Below are 26,549 nucleotides of genomic sequence, written 5' to 3'. Positions count from 1 at the left end.
GCACTGGCAGTAGTAATAGTGAGTAGTACCCAATTGTCATACTTGAGTAAAGGTAAAGATACCTTAATAGAAAATGACTCAACTAAATTGGAGGCTTCTTTTAGGTCTCCCATTCAAGCAGCTGGTCAACTGAGCAACAAAAAGATACTGTGCTGCATTCCTTTCTTTAGGCCTTTAATAATCCTCAATCATTTCAATTTGAAACAATCCACAATTTACATTTCCAAAATTAACAGATTAATTTATGACACATGGCTCTTGATTCAAATATTTTAATTGAAAATGAATAGGCCACTGAAAGAGCTTCTCAAGATACACAGACATTGTCAAGCATCAAGGCGAGGGAATAGAAAATCACCATTCTACTCTTTAATAATAACCTGTGCCCCTGCAATATAATCTACTGGCATAGTTCATGAAATTATTGTAATATGCCATGATTCAAAAGAAATGTAATTTAATTATTGCAGAGCTGAAAAGTCACTGTGTAAGCACAATACTCCACAGAGTTATTAATTACTTCATAATCACTCAATTATTAATTTCCAATTACACTTAAATATTATATTATACTGAAATATGTAGTATATTGTAATTATAAGTTAATCAATATTAGTTAATCAATATAATCAAAATGTTATAAAATAAAGGACACACTATGTCCTTTATTTAAATGTCATTTTCATCCTCATGTTCAGAGCAGTATGTAATTCCTCCTGAGAGCTTTCATTAACACCAAAAATGTTTTGCTCAAGATCTCTGATCTTTTAAAGTTTTCTTTTTACCCTGGAAGCTTTTTTATTTCATGACCATCTCAAACCAACAGCACTCAATACCATGAAACAAAAAATAAATCACAACTAACAGAAATAGGTAGGCTACATCCTATAGTAAATCCAAAGACAGAACATTGCATTGCAATCGATTTTGTCAGCTAAGGCTCAAAGAGGCTAAGACATTGCTTTCAAGCCAATGTCCACATTGTTGCTAAGTGTGAGGATTGTGGCAGGCAAGGTTCCATCACCACTTCTGTAAGGTGCATCCTACACAGTCCTTCTTCCCTCTATCCGAGTTTGGTAATGGTCAGACTACCATTAATCCTTAATGTGTCAATGTCCAGTAAGGATTGCACCCGGTGGTAAAAATCAAAGAGCTGGTGTCCATCCACAAATACACGGAAACGCAGTAGTTCACAATGGACCTCGATCTAGGGAAGAAACAACGAGGGGAGGAAGTTCAGCCATATTGTTGTATTGTGAGTCTTAAATCATGTGTTACCTTCTTGAACCTGAATGACACCTGACACTTTATTTCAGTGTTCTCAAAATGTGCTTAATCGTATGAAACAATATTAAATGTTTCTGTTTATTCCAATGTAAACCTAACCCTATGCTATAACCACATTATAACCTATATTATAATCATAACCCTACGCTATAAATTGCAGGATTCAGTGCCACTATCAAAGGGTGGAATACAAAGATGAGCCACTGAGAAGAAATGAAGATCTTCCACATACCAGGAAAGGTTGGTCCTCGATGAAGGGGAAGTAGGGGATGAGCTTCTCAGCGTCGCCCCAGGTTCCCGAAACACAGGCCTTGCGTAGGAACTGGAGGTCCTCGAACATGGCACAGAGCTCCAATGCCACATCAGTGGGAGGAGCCTCATCTACTGTGCCACACCCACAGGCCAAACTGATGTCAAAGCTGGGTAGCCACAAAGACCAAAAAAGGTAAGTGTGTTAGAAAAGGTAGTCTAAGTCTGTTATGTATTTTGTGTTTCATTGTTTACATATACAATACTTACTGACCTTGTACAAAGTGGATTACAATCCTGACATTTACACTTCATCCTCCCAACATCGGTGGCATTTTCCCACTCCACATGGCAATAGAATTCCAATACAACTTAGAGCAGGTTTTTTCTAAGGTACTGTATGGAAGCCACATCAAGATACTCTCACACTACATATTATTTGTAGCTGAGCTAACTGGTATTTGATAAAGGATAGTCATGCTCGACGTCCCAAATGGAAACCTTTCCCCTTTATAGCGCACAACTTTTGACCAGGGCTCTGGTCAAAAGTAGTGCACTTTATAGGGAAAAAGTTTCCATTTGGTATGCAGGTATGATGTGGGTGTGTCCAATGTACCTGTCAGGCTCAGGATTCACTATCCCCATCACAATGATCTCCTTTCCAGGCCTCATGCCACCTCTGATACGACCACTGAATGGAACTGACTGAGAACAAAGTACCATACTTTTTCTTCACACATCCAGACCCTGCTAGGTAAAGTCCCCCCTTATCTCAGCTCGCTGGTCACCATAGCAGCACCTACCCGTAGCACGCGCTCCAGCAGGTATATCTCTCTAGTCACCCCCAAAACCAATTCTTCCTTTGGACGCCTCTCCTTCCAGTTCTCTGCTGCCAATGACTGGAACGAACTACAAAAATCTCTGAAACTGGAAACACCTATCTCCCTCACTAGCTTTAAGCACCAGCTGTCAGAGCAGCTCATAGATTACTGCACCTGTACATAACCCATCTACAATTTAGCCCAAACAACTACCTCTTTACCTACTGTATTTATTTATTAATTTATTTTGCTCCTTTGCACCCCATTATTTCTGTCTCTACTTTGCACTTTCTTCCAATGCAAACCAACCATTCCAGTGTTTTTTTTAGTTTTTATTTTACTTGCTGTGTTGTACTCACTTCGCCTCCATGGCCTTTCATATTTTTATTTATTTATACATATATCTGTTTGCCTTCACCTCCCTTATCTCACCTCACTTGCTCACATTGTATATAGACTTATTTTTTTATTTTTTTCACTGTATTATTGACTATATGTTTGTTTTTACTCCATGTGTAACTATGTGTTGTTGTATGTGTCGAACTGCTTTGCTTTATCTTGGCCAGGTCGCAATTGTAAATGAGAACGTGTTCTCAATTTGCCTACCTGGTTAAATAAAGGTTAAATAAATAAAATAAATAAAAAATGTTGAACATCCCTCAGGTACTCAAAAAACTTTCTTCAGAATAGGTTCATATTGGTATGTTCATCAAAATAACATGACGCTTACCAGTCTTTGCACAACCTCTTGGTCAAGGGAGATTGGACTGCATTTATTTCTATCAGATTTGTTAGGATGGTCACCAGTAGCTACAGTTCTCTTTAGAAAGGGAAGCACATATAATACGTGGTTTACATGTTTTTCAACAGTAGTCTGTATGCTTCAAGCAAACAGAGAACACACTGCTCACTTTTCAAGAAAATTGCACTTTACATTAAAATGATAGATCATAGCCTAGATTGGTATGAAAACACCTATTGCCTTGTTGAAATAAATAATTAACACGGAGCACATTGAAGGCGACATAATAAATTGATGCTGCTGCATGATGTCGACAAGACCGACATCCGTGTGTGCGTGCCTCGTATGATCAGCACGTGCTGAAAAATTACAGCAGATGGTGTTAAACTCGAGTCTACATTCCATTGGGAATTAGTGATAAAGTAGTCTATTAGTGGGAATTAGTGATAAAGTAGTCTATTAGTAGCACTTGAGCGACCTTTAGTCCAGTCACTTACCTTGTTGAGGAATTTAGATATTCTATTATATTTAAATTAATCTATTCAATTTTCCCAAAGGTCTGTATCTATTAGGCCTGGGCTATGCTACACAATCTTGTGAATAAATTCAAACATATTTCTCATATTCACTTACCAGTTCAGCCATCTTGACCAAATGGAGGGAAAAAATGATCAGCTGAGCTGAAAGGTGCTCTGTCTGTCGCACCAACGTAATACGCACAGCAGAAGTGACCTGACAGGTAGACTACAGCAGCGACGGTGATGTTGGGATTTGCTCAAAAATGTATGCATGCGGTTATTGCGAACGGCGACCTCCTATCTTGCGTCTTGCTTAGTTTCTGACCTGAAAGCTGCTGACGAAATCAAAACCTAATCCGTCTAATTCTTGTTTACTATAATCAGATAGTTTTGTTTTCTCTTTTCTATCCTCCAGCTCTCTTTCAATTATAGTGGGATAGAATGGGGCAGTGCCCTTTTAAAGTTACAAAGTAAACATCAACAATCAATTTATTATGTAGGCTACAAAATATTTATTTAAAAATGCGTTCAGTTATATCTACTTTACATTTATTATGCCTTATTATAAGGGCCTATTAATATATACATTTTTTTAAACAAAAGTATGAATAACACTTTATGCAGTGGAAACAAATGGATAAAAAACAACATATTGTAAAAATTGACTTAGAAATCAGTCTAGGACCACAATTAAATATAATAAAGAAAAAAATATGTATTTTCTAACAGTCGATAAAACTGAGAGAGGCTTCTGTACCAGCTGTCCCTGGATGGCAACTGGAAGGTAAGCCACATCCTGGTCCCTATCCTGGCTCTTCTGGCAGCTGATCTACTCCTCTTCCATCTCATAGTCCCCCACGGGGAGAGACAGTGTTCTGGCTCATGGACGAGGTGGAGGACAAAAACATATTTCCATAACCGGCTCTCTTGGAAGAAGCACCTCTCCTCTGGGGTGGAACTCTGCAGCACAGGGCTGGGTGAATGGGCCTTCTCCATGTCGCTTCAAATGCTGGAGGCTCTCCTCTGCTCAGGGGGTGAAGGAGGCATGTGCCATGGGAAGTTCGCCTGTGTGACATAGTTAGACATGCATCCTTTGGTTTATTGTCAGTTTCACCAAAATGTAGAAGCCAGGTTATCTATTGTACATGGTTATTTGGAGACACGTGGTCAGCATCATGCCTGTATCTCATCGAAGGACATCCATACTTTCTGCGGGTAGTAGGGTTGAGACTTCCAAGAGTCAACAGGATCAATGGTCAGGTCATCTCTGAAACTATCCGTATGCATTCACACCCTCAGGTTGGCCAGTCTTATGAGGTTGTGTGTTGGTCCATCGCCAAAAGACCTGTAGTCTGATTTGGCTTCTTTAGTCTGAGAGAAATAGTTGAAATTCTCAATCTTTGACATGGTCAGGCTTTCCTTTGGTGTGTGTAGAATCCAAAATGTCTATGGAGATACTAAATATATTTTAAAAATAAAAACCACCAACCTGTGCTCGTACCGTTCCGCTTCATGATCAAATTTTGATATGAGTTTCTTGAATTCAGAAAATTTGAATTATGTTTCCTGGGAAACACTGCTTTATGTCATCTTCGGAACTCCAGCGATGTCACATGTTTTTGAGATAAAGTAAAATTATACTGTCCTAAATTCATTGGTGTAAAGTATTTAAGTAAAAATACTTTAAAGTACTACTTAAGTCATTTTTGTGGGTGTCTGTACTTTACTTAACTAGTGATATTTTTGACTACTTTTACATCATTACATTCTGTCACACGCTGATCTGTTTCACCTCTCTGTGCTTGGTTCCACCCCCCTCTAGGTTTCGCCCATCTTCCCATTATCCCCTGTGTATTTATACCTGTGTTCTCTGTTTGTCTGTGGCAAGTTCTTGTCTAGTCAGGTCTTACCAGCGTTCATTCACGCCTTCCTGTTTCTCTAGTTTTGTTTCCTATTTTTTCCCGGTTTTGACCATTCTGCCTGCACTGACCCCGAGCCTGCCTGCTGTCCTGTACCTGCCTGACTCTGACCTGATCACAAACCTCTGCCTGCTCTCGACCTGCCCTTTGCCTGCCCTGTGTTTCTAATAAATAATCTGAGAACTGTACTATCCGCCTCCTGTGTTTGCATCTGGGTCATATCCTGAGACGTGATACATTCCTAAAGAAAATAATATACTTTTTACTCCATACATTTTCCCTGACACCCAAAAGTACTTGTTACATTCTGAATGCTTAGCAGGACAGGAAAAGTATCCAATTCACACATTTATCAAGACAACATCCCTGGTCATCGCTACTGCCTCTGATCTGGCAGACTCACTAAACACACATGCTTTGTTTGTAAATAATGTCTGAGTGTTGGAGTGTGCCCCTGGCTATCCATAAAAATAACAAGAAGGGGGCCAGTTGGTTTGCTTAATATAAGGAATTTGAAATTATTTATACTTTTACTTTTGATACTTAAGTATATTTTTGAAATTACATTTACTTTTGATACTTAAGTATACTGAACAAAAATATAAACCCAACATGTAACAATTTCAACGATTTTACTGAGTTACAGTTCATATAAGGAAATCAGTCAATTTAAATAAATAAATTAGGCCTTAATCTATGGATTTCACATGACTGGGCAGGGGCGCAGCCATGGGTGGGCTTGATAGGGCATAGACCCACCCACTTGACAGCCAGGCCCACCCACTGGGGAGTCAGGCCCAGCCAATCAGAATGAGTTTTCCCCACAAAAGGGCTTTATTACAGACAGAAATACTCCTTAGCACCCGTTCCCCCCTCAGACAATCCCGCAGGTGAAGAAGCCAGATGCGGAGGTTCTGGGCTTGCGTGGTTACGCATGGCTGCAATCGTGAGGCCGGTTAGACGTATTGCCAAATTCTCTAAAAAGACGTTGGAGGCGGCTTATGGTAGAGAAATTAACATTACATTCCCTGGCAATAGCTCTAGTGGACATTCCTGCAGTCAGCATGCCAATTACACACTCCCTCAAAACTTGAAACATCTGTGGCATTGTATTGTGTGATCGAACTGCACATTTTAGAGTGGCCTTTAATCGTTCCCAGCACAAGGTGCACATGTATAATGATCATGCTGTTTAATCAGCTTCTTGATATGCCACACCTGTCAGGTGTATGGATTATCTTGGCAAAGGAGAAATGCTCACTAACAGGGATGTAAACCAAGTTGTGCACAGAATTTGAGAGAAATAAGCTTTTGTGCGTATGGACATTTCTGGGATCTTTTATTTCAGCTCCCGAGAGGCGCAGCGGTCTAAGGCACTGCATCTCAGTGCTTGAGGCGTCACTACAGACACTCTGGTTCGATTCCAGGCTGTATCACAACCGGCCATGATTGGGAGTCCCATAGGGCGGCTGACACACACACTTATCCCACCAGACATGCCACCAGGGGTCTTTTTATAGTCCCCCAATCCAGAACAAATTCAAGAAAATGTACATTATTATATAGAGCCCTTATTGCATGGAACTTCCTTCCATCTCATATTGCTAAAATAAACAGCAAACCTGGTTTCAAAAAACAGATAAAGCAACACATCACGGCACACAAGCCTCTCCCCTATTTGACCTAGATAGTTTGTGTGTATGCATTGATATGTAGGCTACATGTGCCTTCTTAAAAATGTATGTAGTTCTGTCCTTGAGCTGTTCTTGTCTAATGATTTTCTGTATTATATCATTCTGTATTATGTTTCATGTTTTGTGTGGACCCCAGTAAGAGTTGCTGCTGCTCTTGCAACAGCTAATGTGGATCCTAATAAAATATTAAAATACCAAAACCGGTGCACTTGGCACCTACTACCATACCCTGTTCAAAGGCGCTTAAATATTTTGTCTTGCCTGTTCACCCTTTGAATGGCACACATACGCAATCCATGTCTCAATTGTCTCAAGACCCTTATTTAACCTGCCTCCTCACCTTCATCTACACTGACTGAAGTGGATTTAAAAAGTGATCATATCTTTCACCTGAATTCCCCTAGTCAGTCTGTCATGGAAAGAGCAGGTGTTCCTAATATTTTGTACACTCGATGTATATACTCAATGTATGTCCATGTATTTACAAAATTAACACTAGATGGCACAACTTACTCAGTGTGGGTCTGCCGTCTGGGTTCACACATGGAGCCCATGAACCATGTACTGACTGTATGTGTATTTCATTGCACCTCAACAGATCCTGTGCAGTCCAAGAAATGTGACCACGCCATGTGACAAAACCTTTGGGTTTGGTTTCTATTGGAAAAGCACACCAATCAGGCATTGCACAGATATATGGACACAGGACAGATAGACAAACAGACAAATCTTTAATCTTACTTGCCCTCTCCACTATTCACTCTTGTAATGATCTTATTTGATACACTACCACTATAACTGCTACCCACGCCCACCTTTTTTCTCCTCACATCACATTGTCTATGGCCTCTGGTCCCACAGTGACCTGGAAACCAGCCGTGTCATCGTTGCCACGCTCAGAGAACGTATCCATTACACTAGCGCCTGGCTGGTAGAGAGAGATGGAAAGATAAGGAGAAAGAGGAGGGATGTAGAAGAGAAAAGAAAAGAAAATAAATAAATAAGAGAGCCGTGAGAAAACATCTGGATGAAAAGAGATATTAGTGAGATATTCCCAACATTTAACTTATATGGCCTATATAGCCCTTTGGTTCTTTGTCAAATAAAATGTAATACATTTTCTGAGAATTCTGTAAACAATATCATTGTACATGTAGTGATGATATTGCTGTCATAGGTTGTGATGCTTTTACTGTTATTGCTAGGCAATAGGAATACAGTGTATTCCACTGACAGCATTGTTTGACACATTTCTTAAGGCAAATGCCTACAGACTGCCTTGTTCTTGTCTGGTAAAATGTAGTATTGGGAACATTATTGTAACCTCCCTACCCAACAATGAAATGAGAGTTAGAGGAAAAACAAAAGGCATTGGAAATCCGGAACAGATAATCAAACCTAAGTGTTATTCATTTCAAGTACGATACAGAGACTTATTCACACACCACAGCCAACCATGACTCAGCTATCATCAACTACATATTAAAGCTCCAACCCACACACACTTATGAAAAGGTTATTGAGAGGGCAGGCATTGATTCATTGGCAATGACAATGCAGAAACCGACGCTTGAGCTTATGTATTGTCTCAGCTTGTCATCTCCCACCCCTATTCACTCAACTGTTTCATTTTAGAGTGTACTGCAGTGGTGTATTCACTTATTTCACCTCATTTTACATATGCTGTTATTATATACATGTACAGCACAAGCACAAGGATAACGTATTTATCCTGGTTTCTCTCTCTTCCTTTCTCTCTCTCTCTCAAATGCACACACACACACACACACACACACACACACACACACACACACACACACACACACACACACACACACACACACACACACACACACACACACACACACACACACACACACACACACACACACACACACACACACACACACACACACACACATACACACACACACACACACACACACACACACACAGCAGAGTATTACTATAATTGTCAAGACTTTTTGGGGACCAACCAACAATTGAGTTCCATTCCAAATTCTACTTTCCTTACCCCTAACCCTAAACCTTTACCTTAACCCTAACTCCTTACCCTAAACATAACCCCTAACACTAAACCAAATTTTTACCCCAATTCTAACCCTAACCCGAAACTTAACCCCTAAGCCTAAAATAACATTTTTCCTTGTGAGTGAGCCAAATGTCCTCACTTCCCAAATGCACCCCCCCATACACACACATAAGAATCCAGAGAAGAAAACTTCTGCGTCTTCCAAGTTTGTGGTATTTAAAACATTATGTAAACATATACAGTGTTCATGGTTACAGTCTCCATGACTGCATAACAACAGCTTAAAGGTCAGGCATACAATCATTTAGTGGTTTGGAAACGTAATATTTGCTAGTATTAGCACAACATTCGCTGCACCCTATGCTCCTACTGAACTCGTAAGACCCAAATGCAGCGCTGTTGCTATGTTGATGTGTGTTTCATTGCTGGAGGAAAAAAATGGCCCTCAGGTTTCGGCAGTATGGTGTGAAGAGCTCTTTGAAAGTGTGGACAAATTCCAGATATTGAAGCAGGAATACATCTGTGCAAAGACAAGCAAGCAAGAGTGAAGAAGACCTACCATTTTCCCCCCAATCAAATGCAGAGGCAAACCAAGAAATTTTGAACTAAGAGGTTATTCAAAAGTCACTGTATGGAGGAGTCCTGTCTTGCAGAAGAGGGATTATTTAAGTATTTTTCTCTCTCTCTCTCGCTCTCGCTCTCTCTCTCGCACACACACACACACACACACACACACACACACACACACACACACACACACACACACACACACACACACACACACACACACACACACACACACACACACACACACACACACACACACACACACACACACATTGACAGACAAACATTTGACTTGGTCCCCATTTTGTTGGTCCCCACAAGGTTAAATGCTATCTCTAGGGGGTTTAGGGTGAAGGTTAGAATTTGTGTCAGGGTTAGAATTAGATTTAGGAGCTAGGGTTAGTTCAGGGTTAGGGTTAGATTTTCGGGTTAAGGTTAGGTTTAGGGTTAAGGTTAGGGTAAGGATTAGCGTTAGCGTTAGTGGTTAGGGAAATTTGGATTTTGAAAGGGACTGAATTGTGTGTCCCCACAAGGTTAGTTGTACAAGACTGTGTGTGTGTGTGTGTGTGCGTGTGCGTGCGTGTGGTATTTCCAGTAGACTAGGCTACAACTACAAGGCCCATGGTACGTTTCGACGCGTCTCATGACGTAACTTCATGTGAGCACGAGCAGACTGGAGCAAAGACGCGATTGTGAAGATTACTCACTCCAGTATTGTCCTACACTGAGTCCGTTTACAAATACATTAGAGCGAAAATAGTTGGACAGCATATAACAACGTTATAAACATTAATATATTATCAGGTGAATGTAAAAATAACTCGACAATTCGGTGTTTAGGTCAGCACGGACAGAATCGCTTTCCTTTCATCCTTCGGTGTGCGTTTTTTTCAACTGGAGCATTCAAATTGGATTTCGAGCGAATATCGGGAAAGTCCAGATGATGCTGTCGGATTATCATTAGGTAAGGCGAGTTTGAAACACATAAAATGTGCTTTATCTTATGTAGCTGACGTGTTATTTTACTGCAATTTGCTTGGCTACCCAGGGGAAAGTTATTGTCATCATCAGTACAATATAAAATTGTAGCCTAACGTTAATTGTTGCACACCTTTTACACTTTTTTTTGTCGACTATTGACGTTACCCATAGTAGGCCTAGCCTACAACGTATCACTTTTTACTTTCAAGTTAGTCTATTCATGGCACAGAAACCAAACAATGACAACATTTTCCAGCAGTAAGAAATACCTCAAATGAGGTTGGTTATTAGCCCATTGTCATCATTCACACATTGAAAACCAAGTAGCCTACCTACCCATTTAACTATTAATAAGAGAAAGGTAGGTATGTGTACTTGAAATGTCTATGGCACTTTTGAAGTATGCATATTACGTTACTGGTTGTGCACAATAAAGGGTCTCTCTTTCCCTTGTGTGGTTGACAAGCTGGTTTGGCCCGCACGGAGAAAGCCCAGCTGGGGGCTATTGTTCCCACAACATAAACTGATTTGCATGCATCATCTTGCTCGAGCATCTGGCCTCGTGATTCCCTCTTTTGTTCCCCCAAATTCGGCTCATTTGCTCAACTGTCCAGTCATATTCATTGCTGTCCCTATCATAATAGAGCTGTGTTTGTGTGTAGCATATACTGTCTTTACTTTGAAATTCCCTTTGACCCTTCTCTATATAAGGTTAGGCCTATTTGAAGAGAAACTGGCTTCATATCAACTGGCTGTCATCTGAGTATGGTAGGGCTGTTAGTAGCCTACTGTCTATACTTTGAAATTCCCTTTGCTCCTCTAGTCTATTATAAGCACTTGATTCATGATTGTGGTGTCTTAGACAACTGGCTTTGCATCATCATACTGTCGTCTGACTATATTCCTCAGTAGTGGACTACATCATCTGTGGATGCTTGGGAGAGTTTAAAAATAACATCATCATATCACTCTCACCAGAGTTTCCATTCCTGAAATGGGCTGGATCTGTTTCCTTTATTTAATCAGGCCGGTCTCCCTACTCGGCTCCAACCTCCCAGATAAGATGCTTTTCCGACTCACCCCTGGTATGTCAACAGGTTGTGCTGGGATCAGTTATACAAGTGCATTTGTTTGGGGCGAAAAGCCCTAAGGATGGGTGTGTGTTTCATGCCTTGATTCGGGAAGAAAAACAAACGTGGGGTCAGGACATGGATGGAGCTTTCAGAGCCTTCCGTTTGTGAGGATCACGTTAGGGTTCTGTGGCTCGGCAGTCGCTAAAGGGTAGAGAAACACAATTAGTTAACATCAACCCTGGGGCACATACTGAAAACATGTAACTTATGGTGTATTACACATAGCCTACTACAAGTTACTAAGTAATTCATAGGCTATATCATGTTAACAACAGCAACATTGGGTGTGCCATGTCCAACATTTAGGCCTATGCTTGTGTAGTGTTGTGCAAGCATGGCTTATAACTGTATTTTAGCCTACATTCCCTATCAAGGGCCCTTACATGCTCACCATTCTCATGACGTTGGTTCATGTTTAGGTTATAACTTGTGTGACTGATCTATTTTGAACAGAGAGTGAATGAGTAGACAAAACATTAAACAACTCGCCACCTAGCCTGTAAATCTTTCTAACTTGGAGATCTGCCTCTGTGGTAAAGTCAATTAATGAAAGTCATTCCTGGAAAGATCCCTTTCTTCCCTTTTTCCTGACTGGACAGAAAGACATAAAGGCTATTTTAATTGGTCCTATCCAGTCCTCTCCTCTCCACATTCCTTTTTCTGCTTACGCCCCTCCTTCATTCCTCTCCTGTTATCAAGGTTGACTTGATGTGTTTGAAAGGTCCAATCATGGGCACCTACAAGCCACCGCCTCTTATCTCTCTCAAGATGCGTCCAAAATGGCACCCTATTCACTATGTAGTTCACTACTTTTGACCCGGGGTCCATAGGGTTCAGGTCAAAAGTAGTACACTATATAGCGAATAGGGTGCCATTTGGGATGCATCCTAATTTTCTTGTTCTCCATGAACTTGGAAAATGGAAAGGTTGCCTACCTGGCCGATTTTGCTTCAACGCTATAGGGGAAACACATTTGCTTGGGAACTTTTGTTTTGCCCATGATTACCTCCCTAGTTTTCACCGTTCTTCTGACTGATGGTTGGAGAATGGGGGAAAACAAATAAAAGTGGTAACTTTCTGTCCCGAATTTGTATGCTAGTATAATGACATGTGTTCTCTGTGACATTGCTGCTCATAAGCAAATGGATGTTATCCTTACCTATAGCTAAATCGGTGCCTTGTATGAGGATGTCACCAGTAGTTGACAGATGTAGCCTAGCTTTTTTAGTTTGAATTTCAGAAGACCATCTTCACTCTCTGAGGAAGATGCATTCTAGGCACAACACGGTATACTTATTTTTTTAAAACAATTATTTATTTGCCTTTCAGGGTAGTCTGTGTTTGACCTCAATGAATAATTCAAAGTGTTTGAAATGTAAACTGCCACCCTACATCTGCTACCTCAAAAGTCAGACTCCTGAGGTTATGTCACCGTTGGACTCCATTTTAAACTGACATGATGACATCTCCCTTACCCCCCATTGTTAATGACGTTAATAAAGAAGAATAAACTTTGACTATATTAAATGATCTGGAAAGTCTCTCTCTCTCTCTCTCTCTCTCTCTCTCTCCTCTCTCCTCTCTCTCTCTCTCTCTCTCTCTCTCTCTCTCTCTCTCTCTCTCTCTCTCTCTCTCTCTCCTCTCTCTCTCCTCTCTCTCCTCTCTCTCTCTCTCTCTCTCTCTCTCTCTCTCTCTCTCTCTCTCTCTCTCTCTCTCTCTCTCTCTCCTCTCTCTCTCTCTCCTCTCTCCTCTCTCTCTCTCTCTCTCTTCTCTCTCTCTCTCTCTCTCTCTCTCTCTCTCTCTCTCTCTCTCTCTCTCTCTAAGCCAGCCATAAGCTTATTAGCCTGCAGTCTAACCCTTTTTATGAGGTGCCATGTTTGGATCAGACTTTGTCCTTCCCTTGATAATCTCTTTATAGAGATGGGTGCCTATGAAATGGCCACCTACAGCCAAAAGCAACCCTCTTTATTGGATTGTGGAAAATGGCCTCTGTGAACAGGGTTACGGTAAAAGTCCTAAAAGTCTTGTTAGGCTTACACAGTATGTACTGGGTATTTTTTAATCAAACATCATAACAATGACAAAAATAGTACAAAATACATTAAATGTAAGTACCTGACGATAGACACAAGGAAGCACAGGACAACATGTGCAGAACAACAGTATGTTTATGGCTGTAGTTTCGCTATTCGTTTGTTAGCATGGAAATAACTGTGAATTAGCAGGGGGCTTGCTAGAAAACTTTTATATATACAGTATATACTAGAGGTCGACCGATTATGATTTTTCAACGCCGATACCGATTATTGGATTACCAAAAAAAGCCGATACCGATTAATCGGCCAATTTTTATATATTTGTAATAATGACAATTACAACAATAGTGAATGAACAAGGAACACTTTTATTTTAACTTAATATAATACATCAATAAAATCTATTTAGTCTCAAGTAAATAATGAAACAGGTTCAATTTGGTTTAAATAATGCAAAAACAAAGTGTTGGAGAAGAAAGTAAAAGTGCAATGTGCCATGTAAAAAAGCTAACGTTTAAGTTTCTTGCTCAGAACATGAGAACATATGAAAGCTGGTGGTTCCTTTTAACACGAGTCTTCAATATTCCCAGGTAGGAAGTTTTAGGTTGTAGTTATTATAGGACTATTTCTCTCTATACCATTTGTATTTCATATACCTTTGACTATTGGATGTTCTAATAGGTACTTTAGTATTGCCAGCCTAATCTCGGGAGTTGATAGGCTTGAAGCCATAAACAGCGCAATGCTTGAAGCATTGCGAAGAGCTGCTGGCAAACGCAGTATAGTGTTGTTTTGATGAAAGCTTACGAGCCTGCTGCTGCCTACCACCGCTCAGTCAGACTGCTCTATCAAATCATAGACTTAATTATAATATAATAACACACAGAAATACGAGCCTTGGGTCATTAATATGGTCAAATCCGGAAACTATAATTTAGAAAACAAAACCTTTATTCTTTCAGTGAAATACGGAACCGTTCCGTATTTTATCTAACGGGTGGCATCCAAGTCTAAATATTGCTGTTACATTGCACAACCTTCAATGTTATGTCATAATTACACAAAATTCTGGCAAATTAGTTCGCAACGAGCCAGGCTGTTGCATATACCCTGACGCTGCATGCAATGAACGCAAGAGAAGTGACACAATTTCCCTAGTTTAATATTGCCTGCTAACATTCATTTATTTTAACTAAATATGCAGGTTTAAAAATATATACTTCTGTGTATTGATTTTAAGAAAGGCATTGATGTTTATGGTTAGGTACATTCGTACAACGATTGTGCTTTTTTCGCAAATGCGCTTTTGTTAAATCATCCCCCGTTTGGCGAACTTGTCTGTCTTTGTTAGGAAGAAATGGTCTTCAGACAGTTTGCAACGAGCCAGGCGGCCCAAACTGCTGCATATACCCTGACTCTGTTGCACAGAAAGCAAGAGAAGTGACACAATTTCCCTAGTTAAAAGAAATTCATGTTCGCAGGCAATATTAAACTAGGGAAATTGTGTCACTTCTCTTGCGTGACACTAAATATGCAGGTTTAAAATCTATACTTGTGTATTGATTTTAAGAACGGCGTTGATGTTTATGGTTAGGTACACATTGGTGCAACGACAGTGCTTTTTTCGCAAATGCACTTGTTAAATCACCCGATTGGCGAAGTAGGCTGTGATTCTATGATAAATTAGCAGGCACCGCATCAATTATATGTGTAACGGATGTGAAATGGCTAGCTAGTTAGCGGGTACGCGCTAGTAGCATTTCAATCAGTTACGTCACTTGCTCTGAGACTTAAGTAGTGTTGCCCCTTGCTTTGCAAGGGCCGTGGCTTTTGTGGAGCGATGGGTAACGCTGCTTCGTGGGTGACTGTTGTTGATGTGTGCAGAGGGTCCCTGGTTCGCGCCCGGGTCGGGGCGAGGGGACGGTTTAAAGTTATACTGTTACATTGATGCTGTTGACCCGGATCACTGGTTGCTGCGGAAAAAGAGGAGGTTGAAAGGGGGGTGAGTGTAACGGATGTGAAATGGCTAGCTAGTTAGCGGGTACGCGCTAGTAGCATTTCAATCAGTTACGTCACTTGCTCTGAGACTTAAGTAGTGTTGCCCCTTGCTTTGCAAGGGCCGTGGCTTTTGTGGAGCGATGGGTAACGCTGCTTCGTGGGTGACTGTTGTCGATGTGTGCAGAGGGTCCCTGGTTCGCGCCCGTGTCGGGGCGAGGGGACGGTTTAAAGTTATACTGTTACATATGCAACGCAGGACAAGCTAGATAAACTAGTAATATCATCAACCATGTGTAGTTAGCTAGTGATTATGTTAAGATTGATTGTTTTCTATAAGATACGTTTGATGCTAGCTAGCACCTTACCTTGGCTCCTTGCTGCACTCGCATAACAGGTAGTCAGCCTGCCACGCAGTCTCCTCGTGGAGTGCAATGTAATCGGCCATGATCGGTGTCCAAAAATGCAGATTACTGATTGTTATGAAAACTTGAAATCGGCCCTAATTAATCGGTCGACCTCTAATATATACACATTGTAAATATGAAAATAGAATATAGTAGAATTTCATTCACGATCTCCCGCTATCTGCAAGCATGACCAATTGCATAACATCTTATTGTTATGTAAATTAAACCAAGCAATAGGAATACATAAACATTGAATACATATACAGTGGGGCAAAAAAGTATTTAGTCAGCCACCAATTGTGCAAGTTCTCCCACTTAAAAAGATGAGAGAGGCCTGTAATTTTCATCATAGGTACACTTCAACTATGACAGACAAAACGAGAAAAAAAAAATCCAGCAAATTACATTGTAGGATTTTTTATGAATATATTTGCAAATTATGGTGGAAAATAAGTATTTGGTCAATAACAAAAGTTTATCTCCATACTTTGTTATATACCCTTTGTTGGCAATGACAGAGGTCAAACGTTTTCTGTAAGTCTTCACAAGGTTTTCACACACTGTTGCTGGTATTTTGGCCCATTCCTCCATGCAGATCTCCTCTAGAGCAGTGATGTTTTGGGGCTGTTGCTGGGCAACACGGACTTTCAACTCCCTCCAAAGATTTTCTATGGGGTTGAGATCTGGAGACTGGCTAGGCCACTCCAGGACCTTGAAATGCTTCTTATGAAGCCACTCCTTTGTTGCCTGGGCGGTGTGTTTGGGATCATTGTCATGCTGAAAGACCCAGACACGTTTCATCTTCAATGCCCTTGCTGATGGAAGGAGGTTTACACTCAAAATCTCACGATACATGGCCCCATTCATTCTGTCTTTTACACGGATCAGTCGTCCTGGTCCCTTTGCAGAAAAACATCCCCAAAGCATGATGTTTCCACCCCCATGCTTCACAGTAGGTATGGTGTTCTTTGGATGCAACTCAGCATTCTTTGTCCTCCAAACACGACGAGTTGAGTTTTTACCAAAAAGTTATATTTTGGTTTCATCTGACCATATGACATTCTCCCAATCTTCTTCTGGATCATCCAAATGCTCTCTAGCAAACTTCAGACGGGCCTGGACATGTACTGGCTTAAGCAGGGGGACACGTCTGGCACTGCAGGATTTGAGTCCCTGGCGGCGTAGTGTGTTACTGATGGTAGGCTTTGTTACTTTGGTCCCAGCTCTCTGCAGGTCATTCACTAGGTCCCCCCTTGTGGTTCTGGGATTTTTGCTCACCGTTCTTGTGATTATTTTGACCCCACGGAGTGAGATCTTGCTTGGAGCTCCAGATCGAGGGAGATTATCAGTGGTCTTGTATGTCTTCTATTTCCTAATAATTGCTCCCACAGTTGATTTCTTCAAACCAAGCTGCTTACCTATTGCAGATTCAGTCTTCCCAGCCTGGTGCAGGTCTACAATTTTGTTTCTGGTGTCCTTTGACAGCTCTTTGGTCTTGGCCATAGTGGAGTTTGGAGTGTGACTGTTTGAGGTTGTGGACAGGTGTCTTTTATACTGATAACAAGTTCAAACAGGTGCCATTAATACAGGTAACGAGTGGAGGACAGAGGAGCCTCTTAAAGAAGAAGTTACAGGTCTGTGAGAGCCAGAAATCTTGCTTGTTTGTAGGTGACCAAATACTTATTTTCCACCATAATTTGCAAATAAATTCATAAAAAATCCTACAATGTGATTTTCTGGATTTTTTCTTCTCATTTTGTCTGTCATAGTTGAAGTGTACCTATGATGAAAATTACAGGCCTCTCTCATCTTTTTAAGTGAGAGAACTTGCACAATTGGTGGCTGACTAAATACTTTTTTGCCCCACTGTACCGTATTACATTTGCTACAATAAGGAAATCATTAAGAATTTTCAAAGTTTATTCCTTTTTTTTTTTTTTTTTTTTTTATAAATAATTTTTATCCCATTTTCTCCCAATTTTCATGGTATCCAATCGCTAGTAATTACTACCTTGTCTCATCGCTACAACTCCCGTACGGGCTCGGGAGAGACGAAGGTCGAAAGCCATGCGTCCTCCGAAGCACAACCCAACCAGCCATACTGCTTCTTAACACAGCGCGCCTCCAACCCGGAAGCCAGCCGCACCAATGTGTCGGAGGAAACACCGTGTACCTGGCCCCCTTGGCTGGCGCGCACTGCGCCCGGCCCGCCACAGGAGTCGCTGGAGCGCGATGAGACAAGGATATCCCTACCGGCCAAACCCTCCCTACCCCGGACGACGCTACGCCAATTGTGCATCGCCCCACGGACCTCCCGGTCGCGGCCGGCTGCGACAGAGCCTGGGCGCGAACCCAGAGACTCTGGTGGCGCAGTTAGCACTGCGATGCAGTGCCCTAGACCACTGCGCCACCCGGGAGGCCCCCCAAAGTTTATTCTTAACAGACCAGATTTTATTTAGTGTGGAATTAGTCATCTATTTAACATCAAAATTATTGAACATTTTTGCATTGTTTTAACAACACACCTAAAATCTACAAATACTCACGTTAGCTAGGGCTGTGATGCTTATGGTATTTTGAGTAAGGATGAATTCTCATGCAAATGGCCACGGTTATTTCATAATTGTGATTTTTGCATGAACAAAATTGAGCTTGTAATGCATCATTGGAAATGAGTTACGCCCTACCTAATAAATACAACACAGCTTTGGTGACACCCCTGTCTCAAAATGAATAGTTTTCACCACTTGGAAGTGGAAGTGAAGCTTCTTCTCCTGACCGTGCTGTTCTGCTCGTAAAATGATTACCAACTTCGCCTAAGTCACGTAAAAGAAATGCTATTGGGTAAACTATATCTACTTGAATATAAAGTTGAATCTCCTAAAATGAATGTATTAGGACAATTATGACAATTATTTTTGTTAGTTCACTGTTATTGCCCCTAATTGTTGGTTGCACGATTACACAATAATTGTGCCAGATCTAACGTTAGCTGGTTTTGAACTCCTGTCTTTACTCCTTTAACCTCCCAGCTTATCCTGGGTGAAAAGCACAATACAGTACTGATTACATAATTAGGTTTCTCAAAGCTAATCAAGGCTTCGCAGAATTAGCTACAGTACTTGTTGATGTGCAGTTAGTATTCTTTATTGTCATGACATGTCCTACCCGGACCACATATAATGCCTCTCTCTCTGTACTACCACCAAGCACAGAATCCGTTTCGTGTTTTCTCTGTGTGAAGCCAGTCTGACACCAAATCGCGCCCCCCCCCCGACTCCCTGTCGTGTGGTTAAAAACGATTCACCGCCTAGTCAGACCGGAGGCTGTTACGTCTGTCACCAGAGGAATGAAAAGGGTGCAACAACAGTGTCCTTGTTACTGCAGAGGAGTGAAATCACTTTAAAAGTCGTCCTCCTTGTCTTGGGAGAGGGTGGGTCTTTGTGCTATAGCTGCAAAGCTCCTCCATTATCCAGTTACAGGCCAGTGAATGGGCCTCTGTCCTCTGCAGTTAACTGGCTTTATTCATGGACAGGGAATATAGAAATGTGACTGAATTGCAGGGTGTTTCTTCTCAAGAAGACTTGGCATCAGCTCTCATTTATCTGCTAACCTGTTGGGACCTTAAGAATACATCTTGTCAGAGATGTGTGTGCTGTCCGTCTCTCGAAATGATATTGAAAACCTACTCTAAGGGAGTCTTTGTAGGGTGCAAAGGTGTGTGATTGTTCCCAGTTTCGGCTGACCAAGAGTAGTATAGTCGCTGCAACACACAGTTTGTAGGCTGATGTGATCTACTTACAGAGCCAGCTGAGCTATGCCTCATTGACTTGGTGGTAGATACATTCTATAGAATGAATTCAAATGTATGTTTTTGCGGGATATTCAAAATGCCTATATCGCAAGAATCATGGTTTTGTTATATAGATCTTTTTTATATGTGTTTATGTCCGCTTGTTCTCATGTATTTTTGGTCTCCTTCGCTCCTCTGTGCTGTGTGTACCTTCCCGTTTAAACCAGAGATTTGTATATAATGAGGAGGTGAACGTCTCCGCCCTTAAAATGGGAGTTGTTGTTCCAAAGTCGGGAAGGCGGGCGACAAGCTTAGGTCCAAAATAAGACCATAGAAACGCATTGGCCTTATTTTGGACATATTTTAAGGAGAGTAAAACCTCTTGCTTCGCCTCTTCCTCTATGGTTTACACACACACCAAACCCCTCGCCCTGCCTCTCATGCCAACAAAGTTGAGAGATCATATCTTCCTCTCTGACAAGCGGTTTCAACTCGCTGTTTGCATTTGACGTTTGGCCCGACAGAATTGGTCATATGGACACCAAAACACACTGAGACATCATTTCACTATAATAGAGGAGAAGTAACGATACGCATTTTATGTCTCAACTACTCAATTTGCACTCAGAGCAGACACTACTATAACGAGAGTATCAATGAGCATTGATTCTGGAAAATGAATGCTCATTTTGTCACACGTGGCATTGGGGTACCACGTACCGCTAGCAGCATTTTAGCCAAAGACTGTTATACTAGCTGTCTAGTCTGTGTTTTATAAATGTGCAATAAGCATAAATCACAATTATATAAGGAATTGGGAACTCGATCTCCTTCTGAAAGATAAGATAGGCCACTTGATTTCAACATCTGAACAAAGTGGACAGGCTAACATGCTTTTCAAACAGTTGGAGACAGACAGAGGGGTGTGTTCATAATAATTCAACCGTTCAACCTTGTTAGCTAGCGAATAGATCCAAGTTGGCTAAACATGAAATATAAAGATTAGCTGGCTAATCGTTAGCACTTGGGCTTGAGAGATTCGTGATGAGATCTGAAAGCCAGATCAGTGATTATTGCAACAACAAAAAAAAACAGTTTAAACTATTTTGATAAAATAATTACATTTTTAGTGGGTCTTATGGTTGTGGAAGGCTTATATTTAGCCTAGGTATAACTTCACAATGAGAAGTTAGTGGCCCATGTTTAAAGACCTGTGTTTCCTTTGTCAATGATGCCTGGGCGGGTCACTTGTTTTGGGCATGAAATAAATAGAAGTGAAACTGAATGAATTGTTGTGACCTGGGACATGTCTAGCTAGGTATGTTTGGTTTATTTTGTTCCTTTCTGCACACAGTGGAGTACGGGTACAGATGTAGGATCTTAATTTGAGCCAGTTTGCTACAGCAGGAAAATAATCCTGCAGCAACAGGAAATGGGAATTATTATGTGGATGATAATTAATGGACATTTTTGTAGGAGTTGATAACATTTTTGTTAGGGCAAATCAAGTCTGAAATGTCTAAGTGGAAATTACAAACTTTAGAAGCCTCTTTAAAACTCAAATACACTACAAATACACTCGGCAACAAAAGAGTGATCAAATTAAGATCCAGTCCGTGGAATCAGAAGATCAATTGTGGCACTGCTCATTAATGGTCGGATTGTACAGTTCACAAATGGTATGAGACAAATCACCTGGAAAGCTCTTCAGCTTTTTGTTCCAGCATGACCTGACACAGACTGTCCCCAAGGCGACAAAGTTACTGCAGCTAGTCCTCACTATACCAGACACATCAGCATCTGTTGAGAGGTCATTTTCTGTACTGAAACAGTAGAAACCGGACCGATCAAGGACGACTCTCATCCCTTGGCATCATCTCCATTGCATCGAGACAGAGATACTTTTAAAACTGAGGGCCAACAGGGAGGAGTTTTACAGTTCATTCGCCCAGAAGGATAGACACATGGACTTCGTTTACAAGTAAAAGTACAGTAAATGTAAGTGTTTATTTACAGTAGTGCCGTCTACTATTATTACATTACATGTTTATTGTGTAAGTATACTGTACACTCACCGGACAGTTTATTTGGTACACGAGTCACTTGGCCTTGGCTTGCTATATAAAGCAGGCAGACAGGCATCGAGGCATTCAGTTACAGTTCGATTGAATGTTAGAATGAGCAAAACGAGTGATCTTGTCATGTTTTTGATCATCATGTCTTGTCCCTGTGCTTCCCTCTGCTGGTCTTATTAGGTTCTTTCCCTCTTTCTATCCTTCTCTCTCCTCCTCCCTTTCTCCCTCTCCCGCTCTCTCTCTATCGTTCCGTTCCTGCTCCCAGCTGTTTCTCATTCTCCTAACGACCTCATTTACTCTTTCACACCTGTCCCCTATTTTTGCCCTCATTAGAGTTCCTATTTCTTCCTCTGTTTTCCGCTTCAGTCCTTGTCGGATTCTTGTTTGATGTTTGCTGTTCTGTGTCCTTGTTCCGCCCTGTCGTGTTTTTGCCTTCATCAGATGCTGCATGTGAGCAGGTGTCTAGTGGTCGCGTCTCCAGTCGTTCATCTCTACTGACGAGAGGATTTCAGTTTTCCTGTTTTGTTTTTACCTTAGATATATCAGGAGTATCGTTTTTGTCTAAGACTGGAATAAAGACTCTGTTTCTATTACGTCGCTTTTGGGTCCTCCTTCATCAGCATAACAGAAGAATCCGACCAAGAATGGACCCAGCGACTACGGATTCTCGCAAGACTGCCATCGAGATCCAGGGAGAAATGCTCGGTAGACACGAGCAGGAATTGTCTGCTGCTCGTCATGCCGTTGAGACCCTGGCCGCTCATGTCTCCGATCTCTCAGGACAGTTTCAGAGTCTTCGTCTCGTGCCACCAGCTACTTCCTGGTCTTCCAAGTCTCCGGAACCTAGGGTTAATAACCCACCTTGTTACTCTGGGCAGCCCACTGAGTGTCGCTCCTTTCTCACCCAGTGTGATATTGTGTTCTCTCTCCAGCCCAACACATACTCAGGAGAGAGAGCTCGGATCGCTTACGTCATATCGCTCCTGACTGGTCGGGCTCGGGAGTGGGGCACAGCTATCTGGGAGGCAAGGGCTGAGTGTTCTAACGTTTATCAGAACTTTAAGGAGGAGATGATACGCGTTTTTGATCGTTCTGTTTTTGGGAAGGAGGCTTCCAGGGTCCTGGCTTCCCTATGTCAAGGTGATCGATCCATAACGGATTACTCTATAGAGTTTCGCACTCTTGCTGCATCCAGTGACTGGAACGAGCCGGCGTTGCTCGCTCGTTTTCTGGAGGGACTTCACGCTGAGGTTAAGGATGAGATTCTCTCCCGGGAGGTTCCTTCCAGCGTGGACTCTTTGATTGCACTCGCCATCCGCATAGAACGACGGGTAGATCTTCGTCACCGAGCTCGTGGAAGAGAGCTCGCGTTAACGGTGTTTCCCCTCTCCGCATCTCAACCATCTTCTCCCATCAGCTCAGAGACTGAGCCCATGCAGCTGGGAGGTATTCGCATCTCGACTAAGGAGAGGGAACGGAGAATCACCAACCGCCTTTGTCTCTATTGCGGTTCTGCTGGACATTTTGTCATATCATGTCCAGTAAAAGCCAGAGCTCATCAGTAAGCGGAGGGCTACTGGTGAGCGCTACTACTCAGGTCTCTCCATCAAGATCCTGTACTACCTTGTCGGTCCATCTACGCTGGACCGGTTCGGCTGCTTCCTGCAGTGCCTTGATAGACTCTGGGGCTGAGGGTTGTTTTATGGACGAAGCATGGGCTCGGAAACATGAGATTCCTCTCAGACAGTTAGGGAGGCCCACGCCCATGTTCGCCTTAGATGGTAGTTCTCTCCCCAGTATCAGATGTGAGACACTACCTTTAACCCTCACAGTATCTGGTAACCACAGTGAGACCATTTCCTTTTTGATTTTTCGTTCACCTTTTACACCTGTTGTTTTGGGTCATCCCTGGCTAGTATGTCATAATCCTTCTATTAATTGGTCTAGTAATTCTATCCTATCCTGGAATGTTTCTTGTCATGTGAAGTGTTTAATGTCTGCTATACCTCCTGTTTCTTCTGTCCCCTCTACTCAGGAGGAACCTGGTGATTTGACAGGAGTGCCGGAGGAATATCATGATCTACGCACGGTCTTCAGTCGGTCCAGAGCCAGCTCTCTTCCTCCTCACCGGTCGTATGATTGTTGTATTGATCTCCTTCCGGGGACCACTCCTCCTCGGGGTAGACTATTCTCTCTGTCGGCTCCCGAACGTAAGGCTCTCGAGGATTATCTGTCTGTTTCTCTCGACGCCGGTACTGTGGTGCCTTCTTCCTCTCCCGCCGGAGCGGGGTTTTTCTTTGTTAAGAAGAAGGACGGTACTCTGCGCCCCTGCGTGGATTATCGAGGGCTGAATGACATAACGGTTAAGAATCGTTATCCGCTTCCCCTTATGTCGTCAGCCTTCGAGATGCTGCAGGGAGCCAGGTTCTTTACTAAGTTGGACCTTCGTAACGCTTACCATCTCGTACGCATCAGAGAGGGGGACGAGTGGAAAACGGCGTTTAACACTCCGTTAGGGCATTTTGAATACCGGGTTCTGCCGTTCGGTCTCTCTAATGCTCCAGCTGTCTTTCAGGCATTAGTTAATGATGTACTGAGAGACATGCTGAACATCTTTGTTTTCGTTTACCTTGACGATATCCTGATTTTTTCACCGTCACTCGAGATTCATGTTCAGCACGTTCGACGTGTACTCCAGCGCCTTTTAGAGAATTGTCTCTACGTGAAGGCTGAGAAGTGCGCCTTTCATGTCTCCTCTGTCACTTTTCTCGGTTCTGTTATTTCCGCTGAAGGCATTCAGATGGATCCCGCTAAGGTCCAGGCTGTCAGCGATTGGCCTGTTCCTAAGTCACGTGTCGAGTTGCAGCGCTTTCTCGGTTTCGCTAATTTCTATCGGCGTTTCATTCGTAATTTCGGTCAAGTGGCTGCCCCTCTCACAGCTCTGACTTCTGTCAAGACTTGCTTTAAGTGGTCCGGTTCCGCCCAGGGAGCTTTTGATCTCCTCAAGAAGCGTTTTACATCCGCCCCTATCCTTGTTACTCCTGACGTCACTAAACAATTCATTGTTGAGGTTGACGCTTCAGAGGTGGGCGTGGGAGCCATTCTGTCCCAGCGCTTCCAGTCTGACGATAAGGTTCATCCTTGCGCTTACTTTTCTCATCGCCTGTCGCCATCGGAACGCAACTATGATGTGGGTAACCGCGAACTGCTCGCTATCCGCTTAGCCATAGGCGAATGGCGACAGTGGTTGGAGGGGGCGACCGTTCCTTTTGTCGTTTGGACTGACCATAAGAACCTTGAGTACATCCGTTCTGCCAAACGACTTAATGCACGTCAAGCTCGTTGGGCGTTGTTTTTCGCTCGTTTCGAGTTCGTGATTTCCTATCGCCCGGGAAATAAGAACACCAAGCCTGATGCCTTATCCCGTCTCTTTAGTTCTTCTGTGGTTTCTACCGACCCCGAGGGGATTCTTCCTGAAGGGCGTGTTGTCGGGTTGACTGTCTGGGGAATTGAGAGACAGGTAAAGCAAGCACTCACTCACACTGCGTCGCCGCGCGCTTGTCCTAGTAACCTTCTGTTTGTTCCTGTCTCTACTCGTCTGGCTGTTCTTCAGTGGGCTCATTCTGCCAAGTTAGCTGGCCACCCCGGCGTTCGGGGTACGCTTGCTTCTATTCGCCAGCGGTTTTGGTGGCCTACTCAGGAGCGGGACACGCGCCGTTTCGTGGCTGCTTGTTCGGACTGCGCGCAGACTAAGTCAGGTAACTCTCCTCCTGCCGGTCGTCTCAGACCGCTTCCCATTCCTTCTCGACCATGGTCTCACATCGCCTTAGACTTTATTACCGGTCTCCCTTCGTCTGCGGGGAAGACTGTGATTCTTACGGTTATCGATAGGTTCTCTAAGGCGGCACATTTCATTCCCCTCGCTAAGCTTCCTTCCGCTAAGGAGACGGCACAAATCATCATTGAGAATGTGTTCAGAATTCATGGCCTCCCGTTAGACGCCGTTTCAGACAGAGGTCCGCAATTCACGTCACAGTTTTGGAGGGAGTTCTGTCGTTTGATTGGTGCTTCCGTCAGTCTCTCTTCCGGATTTCATCCCCAGTCTAACGGTCAAGCAGAAAGGGCCAATCAGTCGATTGGTCGCATTTTACGCAGCCTTTCGTTTCGAAACCCTGCGTCTTGGGCAGAACAGCTCCCCTGGGCTGAGTACGCTCACAACTCGCTTCCTTCGTCTGCTACCGGGCTATCTCCGTTTCAGAGTAGTCTTGGTTACCAG

At 42.5% G+C, this 26,549-nt stretch overlaps 2 protein-coding genes across 2 annotated transcripts in view; one reads left to right on the top strand and one right to left on the bottom strand.

Annotated features, from left to right (window-relative positions):
• Positions 1-262: 262 nt before the first annotated feature.
• On the bottom strand, positions 263-3,744 carry lgalsla (lectin, galactoside-binding-like a). The gene is made up of 4 exons (XM_055900591.1): positions 3,733-3,744; positions 2,153-2,241; positions 1,520-1,706; positions 263-1,207 (listed from the first exon to the last, which is right to left on the bottom strand). The coding sequence occupies exons 1-4, from the start codon at positions 3,742-3,744 to the stop codon at positions 1,064-1,066; spliced, it is 432 nt and encodes a 143-aa protein (XP_055756566.1). The 3' UTR covers positions 263-1,063.
• A 6,762-nt stretch (positions 3,745-10,506) lies between these two features.
• Positions 10,507-26,549, top strand: part of LOC129838586 (E3 ubiquitin-protein ligase pellino homolog 1-like) — a 54,544-nt gene continuing 38,501 nt past the window's right edge. The window contains exon 1 of the mRNA XM_055905664.1: positions 10,507-10,814. The gene's annotated coding sequence lies outside the window, so the exon portion shown is untranslated. The remainder of the gene's footprint in view (positions 10,815-26,549) is intronic.

The sequence above is a fragment of the Salvelinus fontinalis genome, chromosome 3 (genome assembly GCF_029448725.1).
Source record: "Salvelinus fontinalis isolate EN_2023a chromosome 3, ASM2944872v1, whole genome shotgun sequence".
Taxonomy (NCBI): Eukaryota; Metazoa; Chordata; class Actinopteri; order Salmoniformes; family Salmonidae; genus Salvelinus; species Salvelinus fontinalis.
This window is presented reverse-complemented; position numbering and strand designations above follow the sequence as displayed.

What these genes read in the sequence shown, in the direction of transcription:
- lgalsla (XM_055900591.1), bottom strand. An exon ending in GTGAATCCTGAGCCTGACAG is followed by an intron (nt 1,707 to 2,152) that starts GTACATTGGACA and finishes GTGGCTACCCAG; the next exon opens with CTTTGACATCAGTTTGGCCT. An exon ending in TCGAGGACCAACCTTTCCTG is followed by an intron (nt 1,208 to 1,519) that starts GTATGTGGAAGA and finishes TTTCTTCCCTAG; the next exon opens with ATCGAGGTCCATTGTGAACT.